Source organism: Schistocerca gregaria, chromosome X (genome assembly GCF_023897955.1).
Source record: "Schistocerca gregaria isolate iqSchGreg1 chromosome X, iqSchGreg1.2, whole genome shotgun sequence".
Lineage (NCBI taxonomy): Eukaryota > Metazoa > Arthropoda > Insecta > Orthoptera > Acrididae > Schistocerca > Schistocerca gregaria.
The window spans coordinates 307,342,274-307,358,446 of NC_064931.1; the positions used below are offsets into that span (position 1 = coordinate 307,342,274).

A 16,173-nucleotide genomic window follows, 5' to 3' on the forward strand; every position below is an offset into this window, starting at 1 on the left:
AGTACAGTTTGTTGGTATTCTCCTGCAGCTGTTCTCCAGATAACAACTCTTTCTCATTTGTATTCATGATAGTTTGGACTTCTGTAACATGTGTAATGCCAAACCATGTGTCAGCTGCAAGTTACTTCTCTCCCATTGTTATATCTAAATCTACAACGCCAAAATATTCATAACTATACTTCACTCATATACAAATAAGTAAATAAACAATTTCCATTTCCTGTCATCTGAAGTTCATTATGAAACAGTCTCCCAAATTACACACTAATGAGACAAATCAATTAAAATAAACAACATGTGTGATATCTCTGCAAATAACTGTTCACATACCACAAGAATGAAATTCATTCACACATTATAACTTCCAAATTAACTTGTTACTGGAAAACATCTGACCATCAGTCTGCAAACATACAGTGGTATGGTCACCCTCCGTGCTCCATGACTTTGGTACAGTCAAGCAAAATACATACAGGGTGTTACAAAAAGGTACGGCCAAACTTTCAGGAAACATTCCTCACACACAAATAAAGAAAAGATGATATGTGGACATGTGTCCGTAAACGCTTCATTTCCATGTTAGAGCTCCTTTTTTTGGGCCCCATGTTCTTCCATCTACGATCAATAGAGCACGTTATCATGATTTCATACAGGATACTCAACCTGTGCTGCAAGAACATGTGCCTTTACAAGTACGACACAACATGTGGTTCACGCACAATGGAGCTCCTGCACATTTCAGTCAAAGTGTTCGTATGCTTCTCAACAACAGATTCGGTGATTGGTAGAGGTGGACCAATTCCATGGCCCCCATGCTCTCCTGACCTCAACCCTCTTAACTTTCATTTATGGGGACATTTGAAAGCTCTTGCCTAGGCAAGCCCGGTAGCAAATGTAGAGACTCTTCGTGCTCGTATTGTGTACGGCTGTGATATAATACGCCATTCTCCAGGGTTGCATCAGCGCATCAGGGATTCCATGCAACGGAGGGTGAATGCATGTATCCTCGCTAACGGAGGACATTTTGAACATTTCCTGTAACAAAGTGTTTGAAGTCACGCTGGTACGTTCTGTTTCTGTGTGTTTCCATTCCATGATTAATGTGATTTGAAGAGAAGTAATAAAATGAGCTCTAACATGGAAAGTAAGCGTTTCTGGACACATGTCCACATAACATATTTTCTTTCTTTGTGTGTGAGGAATGTTTCCTGAAAATTTGGCCGTAACTTTTTGTAACACCCTGTATACATATAAACAGAACAACCCACTCGTAAAATTATGTATGTAAAAATAAATAAATAAATAAATAAGTAAATAAATACACCAGACCTTCATTTCCACACTGACTTAACACTGAGTTTAAACGCATATGACAAGGTATGCATAGTCTGCTTTACCTGTTGCCATGCCTTCCCCCTTTTATGAGACTGGCACCGTTAATGACAGTAAAGAGTCTGACGGCCCCCTAAAGGGATAGAGATGACCAATGTGGACAGCTGCTGTAGTATGGCCAGGAAGGTGTAGCTTCATATGCTCTGGTGACATCATTTGATATGGACTGTGATAATGAGTGAGAATTTCTGTCTCCAAAGAATGGTGTCACTAACATCATCCATTGTTCTTTACAGTATTCAGGTGGCTTCACATTCCATTGTCCCATCCGTTTCTGACATTGAAGGAATTTTGTATTGCCTTTCTGAATTTGCTTCCATACCTACTGTAAAGTTTTTGCAGAATCCAATACTGACTCTCTATTCTCCCCTGCTTTTTGCTTCACTGTCACAAATGGCTGTGGCATTTTCCACACATATACTACCTAATACCCTGATAGTCCTGCTCTTTTGTGGCATATGTTTCAACAACACGTTTTAACAGTGTATTCCAATTATTATGATGACTATTTTCATAATGACTTACCATCTTCCGTATTCTCTGATGAAATTGCGCTGTTCTCCCATTCGACTGCAGATGTAACATACTTGCTCTTAACTTACGAATAAGCAATAAATGACAACGCTATTTCATTAACTCAAACATGAAATTGGTGTGCACATGGTACACAGTTCATCATACACTGCTTCACATCCTGTTTATGTCTTTGCCACCAGTACAATTCGGCCATGTGCTGTTCCGTGTTTTATCATACCTCCTCTCTTACCAATACATGAATATGTGACTGTCTCAATACTTCCTTCCTCCCACTGCATGGTTGGAACCACTACATCAGGTCCAAGTTTTTTTTTTTTTTTTTTTTTTTTTTTTTTTTTTTTTTTTTTTTTTTTTTTAACCTACTCTTTGTAACATACCAATCTTTCCACTGAGGTCATCTGAATTCCCAGGATTCTTGCTAGGTTGATGGATTACTTTAAACTCAAACTCATTAAGTTTGAATGCCCAACATGTTAATCTACTTGGCGATCTTTCAACACTAATAGCCACTTTAATGTTGCATGATCTGCTCTTACTTATTTCCCACCATATAAATAACATCAGAAGTATGTTATGCCATACATGAGGCTCAACATTTCCTTCTACATAGTAGAATAATTACTTTCCACTGTATTTCATTGACATGAGGCATAGGTCACCAGATGCTTTGCTCCGTTTGCTTCTTGACTCCATACACAGCCGAGTGCATGATTGCTTGTAGCTTGGAAAAATCAGCACCAGAACAGTCGCCAAAAATTGTTTTAATGTACCAAACAGATCTTCGCACTCTAACATCCAAAGAAATTTTACTCATTTTTTTTCAATAAGTGAGTGAGAAGTTGCTCTATTTCTGAAAATTTCGGAACAAACTTTCTACAACAATTTGCTAAACCCAAAAAAAGACTTTAACTCCTTCTCCATAAAGTGCATTGTAAAATCCAGCATGGCCTTTATTAAGCTATGATCTGTCTGAACTCCATAATGACTGTTCACATGTCCTAAATATCATACTTCCTGTAATGGAAAATGAAACTTCTCCATACTGTGTATTTGGTGCACTGCACATTACCTCTTAAATGCCTCCCGTAGCCATAACACATGTTCTTCTATATCCAATGCAATGACAGTTGTGTCATCAAAATATGCCATACACTGCTTTCATTTTAACCCTCGTAAAACTCCATCTACCAAATGCTGAAATGTGGCTGGTGTATTCTGTAACCTAAATGGCACACAATGATATTGGCAATGTCTCGAACGATCTGTAAGTGCTGTTTTTGGCTGTTCATCTGGTGCCACTTTCCGACTGATGATAGCCACTCCAAAGAGTCATGGTGGGAAAATATCCCCACTGCTCCAAATTGTACAATTTTTCTGTTATATTTTGGATTGGACAAGCATGCATAGTCATACAGTTATTAGGATATCTGTAATTACAGCAAAAATGATAAGCTTTGATTCTGTCCATACTCTTCTTTATAACGTTCACCTCTGGTGCTCCCGAGGAGCTGGCACTGTCCTCAATAATACTATTCCGTAACTGTTAATTAATAAACTCCTTCATCACCAGTTGTTGGTATTAGAGGTATGTGGTATGGTTTACTATATGCAAGTTGCTCATTCCCAGTTGAGATTCTATGCAGAGTCACTGGGGTCACTGGCAAAGACCCATGTCGATTAATTATGTACTCAAACTCTAACAACTGGTCCATTGCTAATTTTTCTGTTACTTCCAGATGTTTTACTTTCTCATTTAATGCAGTTAAAGTGGTGGCTTGCGTATGCTTAGGGTCTGAGTTTGTCCTACCCAGATCATTTTCCTCCAAAAACTCCAAATTGGTGACTAACAACCCTTTAAACATGTCCATGTCTTCTGTCTCAAAGTAATATATTGTGATAGGCTCTACCTGGTAACCATCCATCTCCTGTATGTGTCCAACGCACTTGCATACAAAACATCATATTTTATCCAACTCATCATTCTCTTTTAGTGGTTCAACCACACACAATATGTTTTCTGGCAAATGCTAACCCTCAGTGGTTTCACTATACCTTGTGGTACTTTATTGTGCAAATTTATCTTTAGTGGCCTTCCATACAGTGTAATTGGTTCCACTGTCATGAGAGATGAACCTTGTGGCAGCAATTTCCCCATAGAGGCCACTATATGCTGTCCAAGGTCAATTTTAGGGTGATTTTTCATATAGGAAATCTAATGCTAAGATTGTGCAGTAACCGTCACCTACATGGGGCCAACTTCCATGCACCCCCAGAAGCACTTTGCCCATATCTGAAAATTTAGTCTCACTTATCCCAGTAAGTGTACATCACTACCATCCACCCCATGCAGCTCATGTTGTGGTGGGTTCATTAAACCTCTTTCCTATGATGTCAAAACTTTTGACAGACACATGGGCACTTGTGCCCAATAGAAAACTACATTCCCTTTCATCCAATTAACCAAAATTATGCTTCTGCACATGTTTTAAGCATGCTAAAATTTATTGGGAGCTCCACTCAGTGCCCCTGGAGGCCTCATTGTCATTTAACAACAGCTTACCATTCCTATTCCGTGTCCTTCTGTCATGTGCCCTATTATGCCTACAGTCTTATTTCTGATGCCCTACTCTTTCACATTGTTTACACTGCAGCTGACGGCAATCTCCTTGTATGTGGCCTGACTACTCACAAGGGTCACACATGACATCTGTGGGACTGGGTTGCTGCATCTATCTCCTCCAAATCTGTTACTATACTTATTGCTCCAACTATGTCTTTATGAAACTCTGCCCGTACCTTTCATGATAAATCTGGTGAGAATCCCCACAAAAATGCACCCTGTTCTGCTTCCTGCCAAAGGACCTTATTAGTGTCATTACTCCTCATCAACTTACATATTAACCTTAAGCTTCTTTGTCCTGTCCACAAAACTCTCAATGGACTTGCCCTGTTTCTGTGATTTAATTGCTCTTGGTAATATCTACAGTTATTTTTCTTCTAGTATTGCTAGAGCTTGGTCGAAATCTAATTGTGAGACAGTCGTTTTGTTGTGCCTTTCTGCAACTCAGCATCTCCACTATATGGTGAATAGTAACTATCCTTTGATTATATTGTCACTGAACAACCTCCTAAATTCTGTCAGTGGAGTTCATGTTCACTCCAGTAATAAAATAGTAGTGTGCCCATTGCTAAACTTGCAGCATTCCAGTAATGATTTACAACCAATTGTGCAGAACCGATTTTGTTGCTCTTGCTGATTCAGGCAATTTCACAGCAGCAGGCAATTACTTGGATCCTCCTGCATCTGACACTTGAAAAAAGACAACAGAAACACAGAAGCTCATTCTGTCTATGGTGTCATCATACATTGTGTTGGTCATTCTTTCATCAATAGTTTTGCTGGTGAATTTTTTGTTGTCATAATCAATTTTTAGGAATAAAACAAATTTGTCATATAACACAAAAGACACAATAGTCGTGAAGTTACTGTGGGCAACAAAGCCGATTTAGGTCTGATTTTTATAATTTCATTGTACCCATTGTAAAATAAGTTTATAATAATGAAAAGTAATAGTTTCATCGTGTATGGAAGTCACAATTTTTATTTATTTTGTGCAAGACACATTATGGCAAATAATTGTCATCATCAAATGTGTTTGCTCACTTTATTGTGAAATCTTTAAGTGTGATGCTTGCTGTGTATGAGCTGCTGCTTCATTGTGGTGATTGTACTGTAATCTAAATACGCGAACAATTTTACCAATACTTATATATCTAGTTCTGTAGCTAGTGCCAAATGTGAAAGTATTGTACATACGATACTTTGCAGTGAACTGTGTAAGTGACAAGTGTGAGTTCCTATGTAAGAAGCAGCTCATAATTTTGTAGATTCAATTACTTTCCCATTTGCCAGTATATATAGGACAATGAACATCATAAGTTTTGCAAGTTTACATTACAGTAAAGTCACCATTACAATGCAGCAACTCACAAACACCCCATCAAGCATGACACTTAAGACTCGATCAGACCATAATAAAACACACTTTACAATGGGAATTATTTATGGAAATATGTTGTGCATAAGTAAAATTAAATAAAAATTGCAACTGGAAGCAGGAATTTTTTAATAAATAGAAAACTGAAAGTGCTTCTCTTTATAGGGCCAGGTCTGCCAGTTTTACATCTAGAGTACAGTGTGAAATTAACTTTCCATATTAAGATTAAAGGAAACCACTCACTGGAAAGCAGAACCACTAAGTTGTTGTTATGCACACAAAAACAAAGAGAACTTGCTGTCTTGTGGATTTTATCATTTGACTAGCTAGCGCAAAATAACGCGTACACAGAAGCATGCATGCATAAATGCAGACACATGCCTATGTCTTACATGGTGCCAGCTAGACTCAAGTAATAATGCTCTGGCAAATTCTTCTCACATTATATCTCCCATATATCTTCACCTACTTCCTCTTCTCTTTCTGTAATATTTTCTTCAAGTTTGTTCCTTTATACAGACCCCAGTGCACAGGATGTTTGACAATTATAGGTGCAAATGAAAGGTTTCCCTAATATAATGTATGCACAAATGCAGTCATGCTAATATTACAACACTGTTAATGTCTAAGGTTACATGTATTTTGAAACACCGCAAATGAGGCATAAATTGCATAGAGAGAAACTGGGGTTGTTTGATTTTATCATCATTCCAGATAATTAAGTACTGGTAAATAGTATTTTGACAGTAAGTGTATTAGATGTGGCTCGCCAGTACTGTGGTCTCTCATCCGCAGCTCATGTTCTAGTGACTAGTGTTACTGCCTCTGGATCACAGGTTCCTGGGTTCGATTCCCGGCTGAGTTGGGGATTTTGCCTGCCAGCGGGACTGGGTGTTTGTGTTGTCCTCATCATTTCATCATCATTTATAACAGTGGCTAGATAGGATTGTATTAAAATTGGACTGTGTACACAAACCAAACATCATCATCACTGTGGTCTCTCAGGTCTCTCGACTTGTACCTGTTGGATTTTTTTGTGTGGGGAGGTTTAAAAGCTTTTGTGTATTCCAGCCCTGTCGATATTGCCAATGAACTCTGGGATCACATTGGGGATGGTAGTCAGTACAATTGGAACATATCTAGGATTTTTGAATGTATAGAGGCAATGATAAGGAAACATGCTGAAACCTGCCTGCACATGAAAGGTGGTCATGTAAAACACTTGTTGTAATGTGTTTATTCTCAAGTACGTATCCACAGTTTGATTCTTCAGGAACCCTGTTATAAGTTGTTCATGTAGTCAATCTTACCGTTGGTTTCCAAACCCATATTTATCAGTATTATTTGTATTTTACATGCCCCTTTCATTTGTACATATAATAGTCAAACACCCTGAATATTCTTTCTATGTTCCTTGCTTCCTTCTTTGCTTAGTACTGGCTTGCTGACTGAGCTCTTGCTATTCGTACAGCAGCTAGCATTTTTATATTTTCCTCTTTCATCAAATACCTTCAATATCTCCTGTATTATTCAGGGATTTCTGCTAGGCCTTTGTGTTTCTAGCTGTGTGATATTTTGTTGCCTTCCGTATTCCATCTGTCAGAGCTACTCATTTGTCTTCTATTGTATTCCTTTCCCCTGTTTTGCTATAATGTTGCCTAATGCTCCCTCTGAAGTTATTACAAGTGCCAACTACATTAAACCAACATATATTAATATGATGCAAATATGTATTTTTCCAAAAGCACATTTAGTTTATTTAAGTACTCTTAGAGTTACAGAATTCATCTATGTATGGCATTACTTTGTTTCATCATTGATTTTACAAATGACATCAGATCCAAGAGCAATTCATATCCTCAGTCTCACATTATCTTATTGTAGTGGTTTTACTTAATACAGCAAATCTCTTTTCCATATAACTGTATCCTCATACCTTCTACATCATCACAACTTTCTGTGCCTGTAAAATTAATACCCTTAAATCTCCAGGCTCATCAGTACTTCATAACTTCATCAATATTTCCTCTCTATCACAAACTCCATACATCATCATTATTAACCAAAAACTCTCATACACCCTTAAAATCATCAGGTTCCTAACACCATCAGTGCTTCCACCTTCATAAATATGTCACCAACTAACAACAGTATGCAAGGTATAAACAGTTCTTCAGCTTATTCAATGAAGCATCCTAATCCAAAATGATAAATATTATACAAATGTTAGTATTTTCTTAAAATTGTTCAGTGAAAGTGTTGTACAAGATATTTGTAAAGTGTGTTACAAGAAAATATCATCAGATTAACTAACTGTACCCTGTGTTTGCCATAGGATTAACAATGGAAGACATTGCAAAACAATTATATATAGTACCAAGTGCAATTGTAGTCACAAAATATCCTTTTGGGTCAGTTGACTGGTAACATCCAAAAAGATGTATTTTTGATGTACATATTGGTGAAAACATGAACTGGAAGAAGCATGTTACTGAGCTGCTCAAATGATTAAGTTCTGCGACTTTACCTGTTCATATAATTGCCACTCATGGAAACAAACAAATAAGTGTCTTGATATATTTTGTATATTTCTATATAATGATGTCTCACGGAATAATTTTCTGGGTTAAGTCATCACACAGAAAGAAAGCACTGATAGTGCTAAAGCAGGCAGTAAGGATTATACATGGTGTTCACCCATGGTTGTCATGAAGAGGTACCTCTTCAAGCAGTTAGGCATTTTGGCTGTACCATCACAATACATATACAGGGTGTTACAAAAAGGTACAGCCAAACTTTCAGGAAACACTCCTCACACATAAAGAAAGAAAATATGTTAAGTGGACATGTGTCCGGAAATGCTTACTTTCCATGTTAGAGCTCATTTTATTACTTCTCTTCAAATCACATTAATCATGGAATGGAAATACACAGCAACAGAACGTACCAGCATGACTTCGAACACTTTGTTACAAGAAATGTTCAAAATGTCCTCCATTAGCGAGGACACATGCATCCACCCTCCGTCACATGGAATCCCTGTTGCACTTATGCAGCCCTGGAGAATGGCGTATTGTATCACAGCTGTCCACAATACGAGCACGTAGAGTCTCTACATTTGGTACCGGGGTTGCATAGACAAGAGCTTTCAAATGCCACCATAAATGAAAGTCAAGAGGGTTGAGGTCAGGAGAGCATGGGGGCCATGGAATTGGTCTGCCTCTACCAGTCCATCGGTCACTGAATCTGTTGTTGAGAAGCGTACGAACACTTCGACTGAAATGTGTAAGAGCGCCATCGTGCATGAACCACATGTTGTGTCGTACTTGTAAAGGCACATGTTCTAGTAGCACAGATTATCCCATATGAAATCATGATAACGTGCTCCATTAAGCGTAGATGGGAGAACATGGGGCCCAATCAAGACATCACTAACAATGCCTGCCCAACCGTTCACAGAAAATCTGTGTTGATGACGTGATTGCACAATTGCGTGGGGATTCTTGTCAGCCCACACATGTTGATTGTGAAAATTTACAATTTGATCACGTTAAAATGAAGCCTCATCTGTAAAGAGAACATTCGCACTGAAATGAGGATTGACACATTGTTGGATGAATGAACCATTCGCAGAAGTGTACCTGTGGAGGCCAGTCAGCTGCTGTTAATGCCTGCACACGCTTTTCATGGTACGGAAACAACTGGTTCTCCCGTAGCACTCTCCATTCAGTGACGCGGTCAATGTTACCTTGTACAGCAGCAACTTCTCTGACACTGACATTAGGATTATCGTCAATGGCACAAAGAATTGCCTCGTCCATTGCAGGTGTCCTTGTCGTTCTAGGTCTTCCCCAGTCACGAGTCATAGCCTGGAATGTTCCGTGCTCCCTAAGACGCCGATCAATTGCTTCGAACGTCCTCCTGTCGGGACACCTTTGTTCTGGAAATCTGTCTCGATACAAACGTACCGCACCACAGCTATTGCCCCATGCTAATCCATACATCAATTGGGCATCTGCAAACTCCGCATTTGTAAACATTGCACTGACTGCAAAACCACATTCGTGATGAACACTAACCTGTTGATGCTACGTACTGAAGTGCTTGAGTCGCATGTCAGCACAAGCACCAAAGTCAACATTACCTTCCTTCAATTGGGCCAAGTGGTGGCAAATCGAGGAAGTGCAGTACAAACTGACGAAACTAAAATGAGCTCTAACATGGAAATTAAGCGTTTCCGGACACGTGTTCACATAACATCTTTTCTTTATTTGTGTGTGAGGAATGTTTCTTGAACGTTTGGCCGTACCTTTTTGTAACACCCTGTATTTGCTAATGAAATTTGTCATAAATAATCCATCACAATTTGAAAAGAATATTGAAGTTCATACCTACAACACTAGAGGGAAAAAAGACCTTTATTACCCATTATTAAAACTGTCAGTGGCTCAGAAAGTAGTTCAAAATGTTGAAACATAAATTTTTGATAATTTGCCTAATAACATAAAATGTATGACAGGTAGCAAAGCATGTTTTAAATCTAACCTTAAACCATTTCTCCAGGAGAGCTACTCCTATTCCATCAATGTGTTTTTACTTAAAAACTGGTAGTCTGTAATTTTTAAAAAAATTAAAAAATCTGTCTATGCATGAGTAGGTCTAGAAAATAAATTTTTTATTAATGTTAACACTAATCATGTCTACATATCCTGTAAACTGACACATTCAACGATGTTTCAATAAAAGAATCTTTCAAACAAACTATTGAACATGTAACTAATTAGCTAGCTAACCAACCAACAAACCAATCTGAGAAGATTCAAGTAGAGCATTAAAAACATTTCATGAAGGAATCACCTGAGTTAAATTCTCATCCCAGTTAAATGAAATCCAAACGACTAATTAAAAACAAGATATACTGCAAAGCAAAAAGTCATATACACCCTTAGTACACTAAATTTTGGTGTTACATTCTGGGACATTAATTTACCAGTTTCATCATACATATTTGGAACGATGTTCAGAGAACATAACAAAAAGCCTGTAAACACTTTTTTCCCCTAGACAGCTGCTGAAGACAGCCGCTATTGGCACATTTCTTGTTTATTGGTCTATGCTTAAGTGAACTTTCTCTGAAATGTATTGGTTTAATCACAAAGCGCTGGCCGGAGTGGCCGAGCGGTTATAGGCGCTACAGTCTGGCACTGCGCGACCACTACAGTCACAGGTTCGAATCCTGCCTCGGGCATGGATGTGTGTGATGTCCTTAGGTTAGTTAGGTTTAAGTAGTTCTAAATTCTAGGGGACTGATGACCTCAGGAGTTAAGTCCCATAGTGCTCAGAGCCATTTGAACCATTTAATCACAAAGCTTTCGAATCTCGTACAAATTTTTATACCTTTTCATACATCTCCTACTGCTGTGCTAATTGATGTTTTTAATTTAATATATTAACTTGCTTGTGTCACAAATTCTGAGAATAGTCTTTAAATTTAATCTGCATTCTTTTAATCATGACAGTTCTAACTTGCTAGTTTTGTCACTTCAACTGAAAACTGTTTAGTTTTTTTCCCAGTATGTGTCAAGAACAATGAAAAGTATTGAAAACAATGCAGTTGCAAGATGACCGCTGGATGCCACTAAGGCACATATTACATTTTACATTAAAAGAGTGGCTCTTGACTGAAGACAGAATGTTCATATTGTATAACTCTCTCTTAACATATTTTGTAAAAATAAATTTGTTTCTGTTTTCAGGAGGCTGTTTTTCACTCCGCATCCCCGAGAAGTTTATGTGTGTTATCAAGACTGTACATCGCAGAACATGGTGGAAATTGCATTCAGACTTGCACTTAGTGCCGCTGGTTGAATTGTGTGTGAATAGGGTTACATTGTACCAGCTACTGATCCAAGGAAGTGCCTTACACATATATGAAACCAACACTTTTACAAACACTCAAAGGATTACATTTCATGAATGTTATATGTAAATAAAGGCTGTTTTGTGTAAAAAAAATTATAAACATTTTCAGTATAAAAAAATGTTTGTTTCTAAATGCGTGCATGTAAATTCAATTTCCAGAAATTTGGAGACATTGGGCTGCTGAAAGTTTTGTAAAACCAACATTTCTCAATAGATAAGAAATTAGCATGTCTTCTGTATGCAACAAACTGATAATACGATTATTATTGTGATGTAAGACTCATTGCCAACATGCCACACATTTAATGCAGTTAATAATAAGTATAGCTGCCAAAAAGTTGCCTGATTCACTGACTGGAAATGTCACTGTGGAGATCCTTGATTTCAGGAAGTCCATGAAGATGAGATGTGTAGAAAGTATTAAATATGAACAAGAAGCATGTTAAGCACAGACAGAAAAACTCTTGAAATATATACCTGTGGATGTAAGTAATGTAATAAGGCTGTCCAGAGAATGACAAATCTGTGGAGGGTTGTATGTAGAACTCGGAAGTCTTTGTCCAGTCCACATACCAAGTAGAGGAATGATGTCAAGAATAAAAGTGTGCTCTTTGTGAAAACTGGACACACAATACATTGAAATTCTAAATGCTTATATCACATATAAAAGTCATTTCTGAATACAAAAAAAGTATTTCCACATGTTCTCACATTTTTGCAGCTATTTGTAATGTTGTCAATGAGTGTCCTTCAAATACTCCACACTGTTTAAAATACAAACACTGATCAATACAGAACAGCTTGAGAATTGCACACTGAAAGAATATTGTACCAATGGACTGCAAAAGACACACTGACGTTACATGTATCTTTTGTTATACTGAGAAGAAGGGGGCAGAGTCATTGATGAAGTGACCATTGAGATTGGTCTCATGGAGAATTATTTTCATGATAGTTCTTCCAATTATCCTGGTTGTATAATCTGTGTCTAACATATATCTGTGATTAGAAGCATGATGGTTCTCATAATTTTTGCTAGTTAACACCACCACACCAACTGTCAGAAGAGAAATTTCATTGAATTCTCCCACAGACATTATAATCAGGGTATGGTTGTACAGATCATACATTCCAATTTGGATTTAACCATGTTTGCAGAATCCTGCCATGAGCATTTCCACTGAAAAGCCAAAGAAACTGGTACACATGCCTAATATCAAGTAGGGTACCTGTGAGCATGCAGAAGTGTCACAGCACAACATGTCATGGATTCGACTAATGTCTGAAGTTGTGCTGGAAAGAATTGACACAATGAATCCTGCAGAGCTGCCCATAAATCCATAAGAGTACGAGGGGTTGGAGATCTCCTCTGAACAGCATGTTGCAAGACATCCCAGATGTGCTCAATAATGTTCACGTCTGGGAAGTTTGGTGGCCAGCAGAAGTGTTAAAATCAGAAGAGTGTTCCTGGAGCCACTATGTAGCAATTCAGTATACGTGAGATGTCGCAGTGTCCTGCTGGAATTTCCCAAGAGTGTCACAATGCACAATGGACATTAATGGATGCAGGTGATCATACAGGGTGCTTATGTACGTGTCATATGTCAGAGTCGTATCTAGACATATTACTCCAGCTGCACATGCCTTCACCTGCTTGAACAGTCCCCTGCTGGCATGCACGGTCCATAGATTCTTGAGGTTGTCTACATACCTGTACACATCTGCCTGCTCAATACAATCTGAAATGAGACTCGACCGACCATGCAACATGTTTCCATTCATCAACAGTCCATTGTTGGTGTTGATGGGCTCAGGTGAGGTGTAAAGATTTGTGTCATGCAGTCATCAAGGCTCCAAAACCCCATATTGATGATATTTCATTGAATGGTTCACATGATAACACTTGTTGATGGCCCAGCATTGAAATCTGCAGCAATTTGCAGAAGGGTTGCACTCCTATCAGGTTGAACAATTGTCTTCAGTCGTCGTTGGTCCCATTCTTGCAGGATCTTTTTCCGGCCACAGCGATGCCGGAGATTTGATGTTTTACCGAATTCCTGACATTCATGGTACACTCACGAAATTGTCATATGGGAAAATACCCACTTTATCGCTGCCTTAGAGATGCTAAGTCCCATCACTCATGCACCGACTATTACACAATGTTCAAATTCACTTAAATCTAGGCTTTGCCTACTGCAGGGCCATATTCTGCCTGTTTACTTATCCCTGTATTTAAATACGCATGCCTATACGAGTCTCTTTGGTGTGTCAGTTTATTTTGATACATTGGTACAGAAAGTGAATAACAGCAGCAAAAACGTTTTTGTTTTTTTATTAATATTATCCCTTTTGACATACTGGAAGGCAAATACAGAATCAGAACATGCTAATATATTCCAAATGAACATCACTAGTTCAGTGAAATGTTCTGACTCACTATTTAGTGCACAAATACATGATAGCAGATTTACTACATTATGTGTTTTGTCGGGTACCCATTATGGGAAAAATTATACCAGCAATATATTTTGTTAAAAATTTGATGGGTATGTTAATTTTTTCGTGTTGCAAAAGAGTCCCATGTTATGTTTTCTTCAGTTTTCATATATGTATCATAAATTATTCACATTGTTAATATTTCTAATTAATTAATTTATTTATTAACCAGATGATTCTCATTGCAGTACAAATGTAATTGTAGGTAATAAACAACCTTTTTACTTTGTTCTTTGTTATCATTTGTTTACTGTCATTACCTTTACAACAATACTTTGCTGGTTATATTGCCCTGTATAGTATAGAAGTTGTATCATATTGTATTTGTGAAGCAGATATTGTTTTAATTGTTGTTATTATTTTCTTCATGACTGCAGTAAAAGCAACAGCTTTTTTTCTGTATCGTCTCACCTGAGGACATTCATTTGTATATAGTCTTTTAGTGGACGTTCATACACCTGGTAACCCTAATTTTCTCTGCTTTAATAATCTACTTTTGTTAGATTTTGAAACTAATTTTTATTCTTGTAATGCATTTGTCCATTTTGATCCTTACATGTTTTTACAAACTCATTAAGTGTGTCTAGTATGCATTCTGATACAAATTCTGTTGGGAAAAAAAAGAACAAGAAGAATGAAGGAGTTTTGAGAAACTGACAACAACCAGAATCAGGGCTATTATTTACATTTATAATATTACAGTGAATAAATGTGCATTATCCAAAGTTAGAGCTGAAAACCTCCAAAATGTGCCAAGGGAAATAATTTGAATTCCAAACCCGAAATAGTGATTGTTTGTTGTAAATCATTACATTAGTAACTGACAATAATTTTGTGTCTGTTTACTAATGAACACACATGGTATGTTCTTTATAGAAGTTTTTGAATTTATGAGAAACAGAAATTGCTACATATACATTCCAACAGTTTTCATTTTGAGTTTCAGAAGTACTAACTCAGTAGTATTTGACAGTTTTGTTACTTAAATTTACATATAATGTTCTTATATTTTCCTGTTGAACCCAAGTAATCAAAGAAATTTATATTCATACATTAAGCAAACAAGTATACTGCAACAGAAAGTATAGTTAATTGTTGATTTTACAAACTATTCTATACATCCACATGTGGTGAAATTAAAAATATTTGTGGCAGAGGAGTAGCATCTGCTTACTAGCTCATGAAATTCAAAAAAATGGAATGTGGTTGATAGACACACAAAACTAAAAATACAACAGAACATGATCAGTTTCAATGACTGCTTTACATCCTATGCCATCTGGATCCTTCTCTCAACCTCCAGTGTTTCTGAACTGTGCGAGTGGAAGTTTCCCTTGCAAGACGTCCTTCACCTTGTAACCCTCCTGGCCTCAATCACTGTTGGCTCAATGCCTCCATATCCTCCACTCAATCGTTTCCGCTTCCTGTGTCCTATCACCCCCTCCCAATTCATTTCTCCATGTCACCTTCATCGTGTGCTGCCTGCCCTCCACCGGTTCCGGTACATGTGCCCGTATGCCTAGCCTGTGTACTTGTCACCTCTCCCTCCTACACTCCTAGCCAACGAACTGGCTGTCTCCCTCCAAGCTGTTAGCAACCCACCCCAAGCCCTCTTCTTGCCCTCCAGTGTCTCTTCCGCACCAGCCACCCCACCCTTGTCCACTGTCAAACTGCAGTCCTGGCATTGTGGGCATGTACGGGGAACAGGTGTGTGTGTGTGTGTGTGTGTGTGTGTGTGTGTGTGTGTGTGTGTGTGTGTACTCTAGCTGAGGAAGGATTTACTCCAACTAGCTTGTGTGTTTGTGTGTGTGTGTGTGTGTGTGTG

The 16,173-nt window shown here is 37.9% G+C and overlaps 1 protein-coding gene across 2 annotated transcripts in view; it reads left to right on the forward strand.

Annotated features, from left to right (window-relative positions):
- The window catches only part of LOC126297512 (protein inturned), a 229,004-nt gene extending 214,428 nt beyond the window's left edge, over positions 1 to 14,576 (forward strand). For both annotated transcript variants that reach the window (XM_049988398.1, XM_049988397.1), the window contains exon 22: positions 11,684 to 14,576. In XM_049988398.1, the coding sequence (XP_049844355.1) occupies positions 11,684 to 11,795 (112 nt within the window). In that variant the 3' untranslated portion in view covers positions 11,796 to 14,576. The remainder of the gene's footprint in view (positions 1 to 11,683) is intronic.
- Positions 14,577 to 16,173: the final 1,597 nt, after the last annotated feature.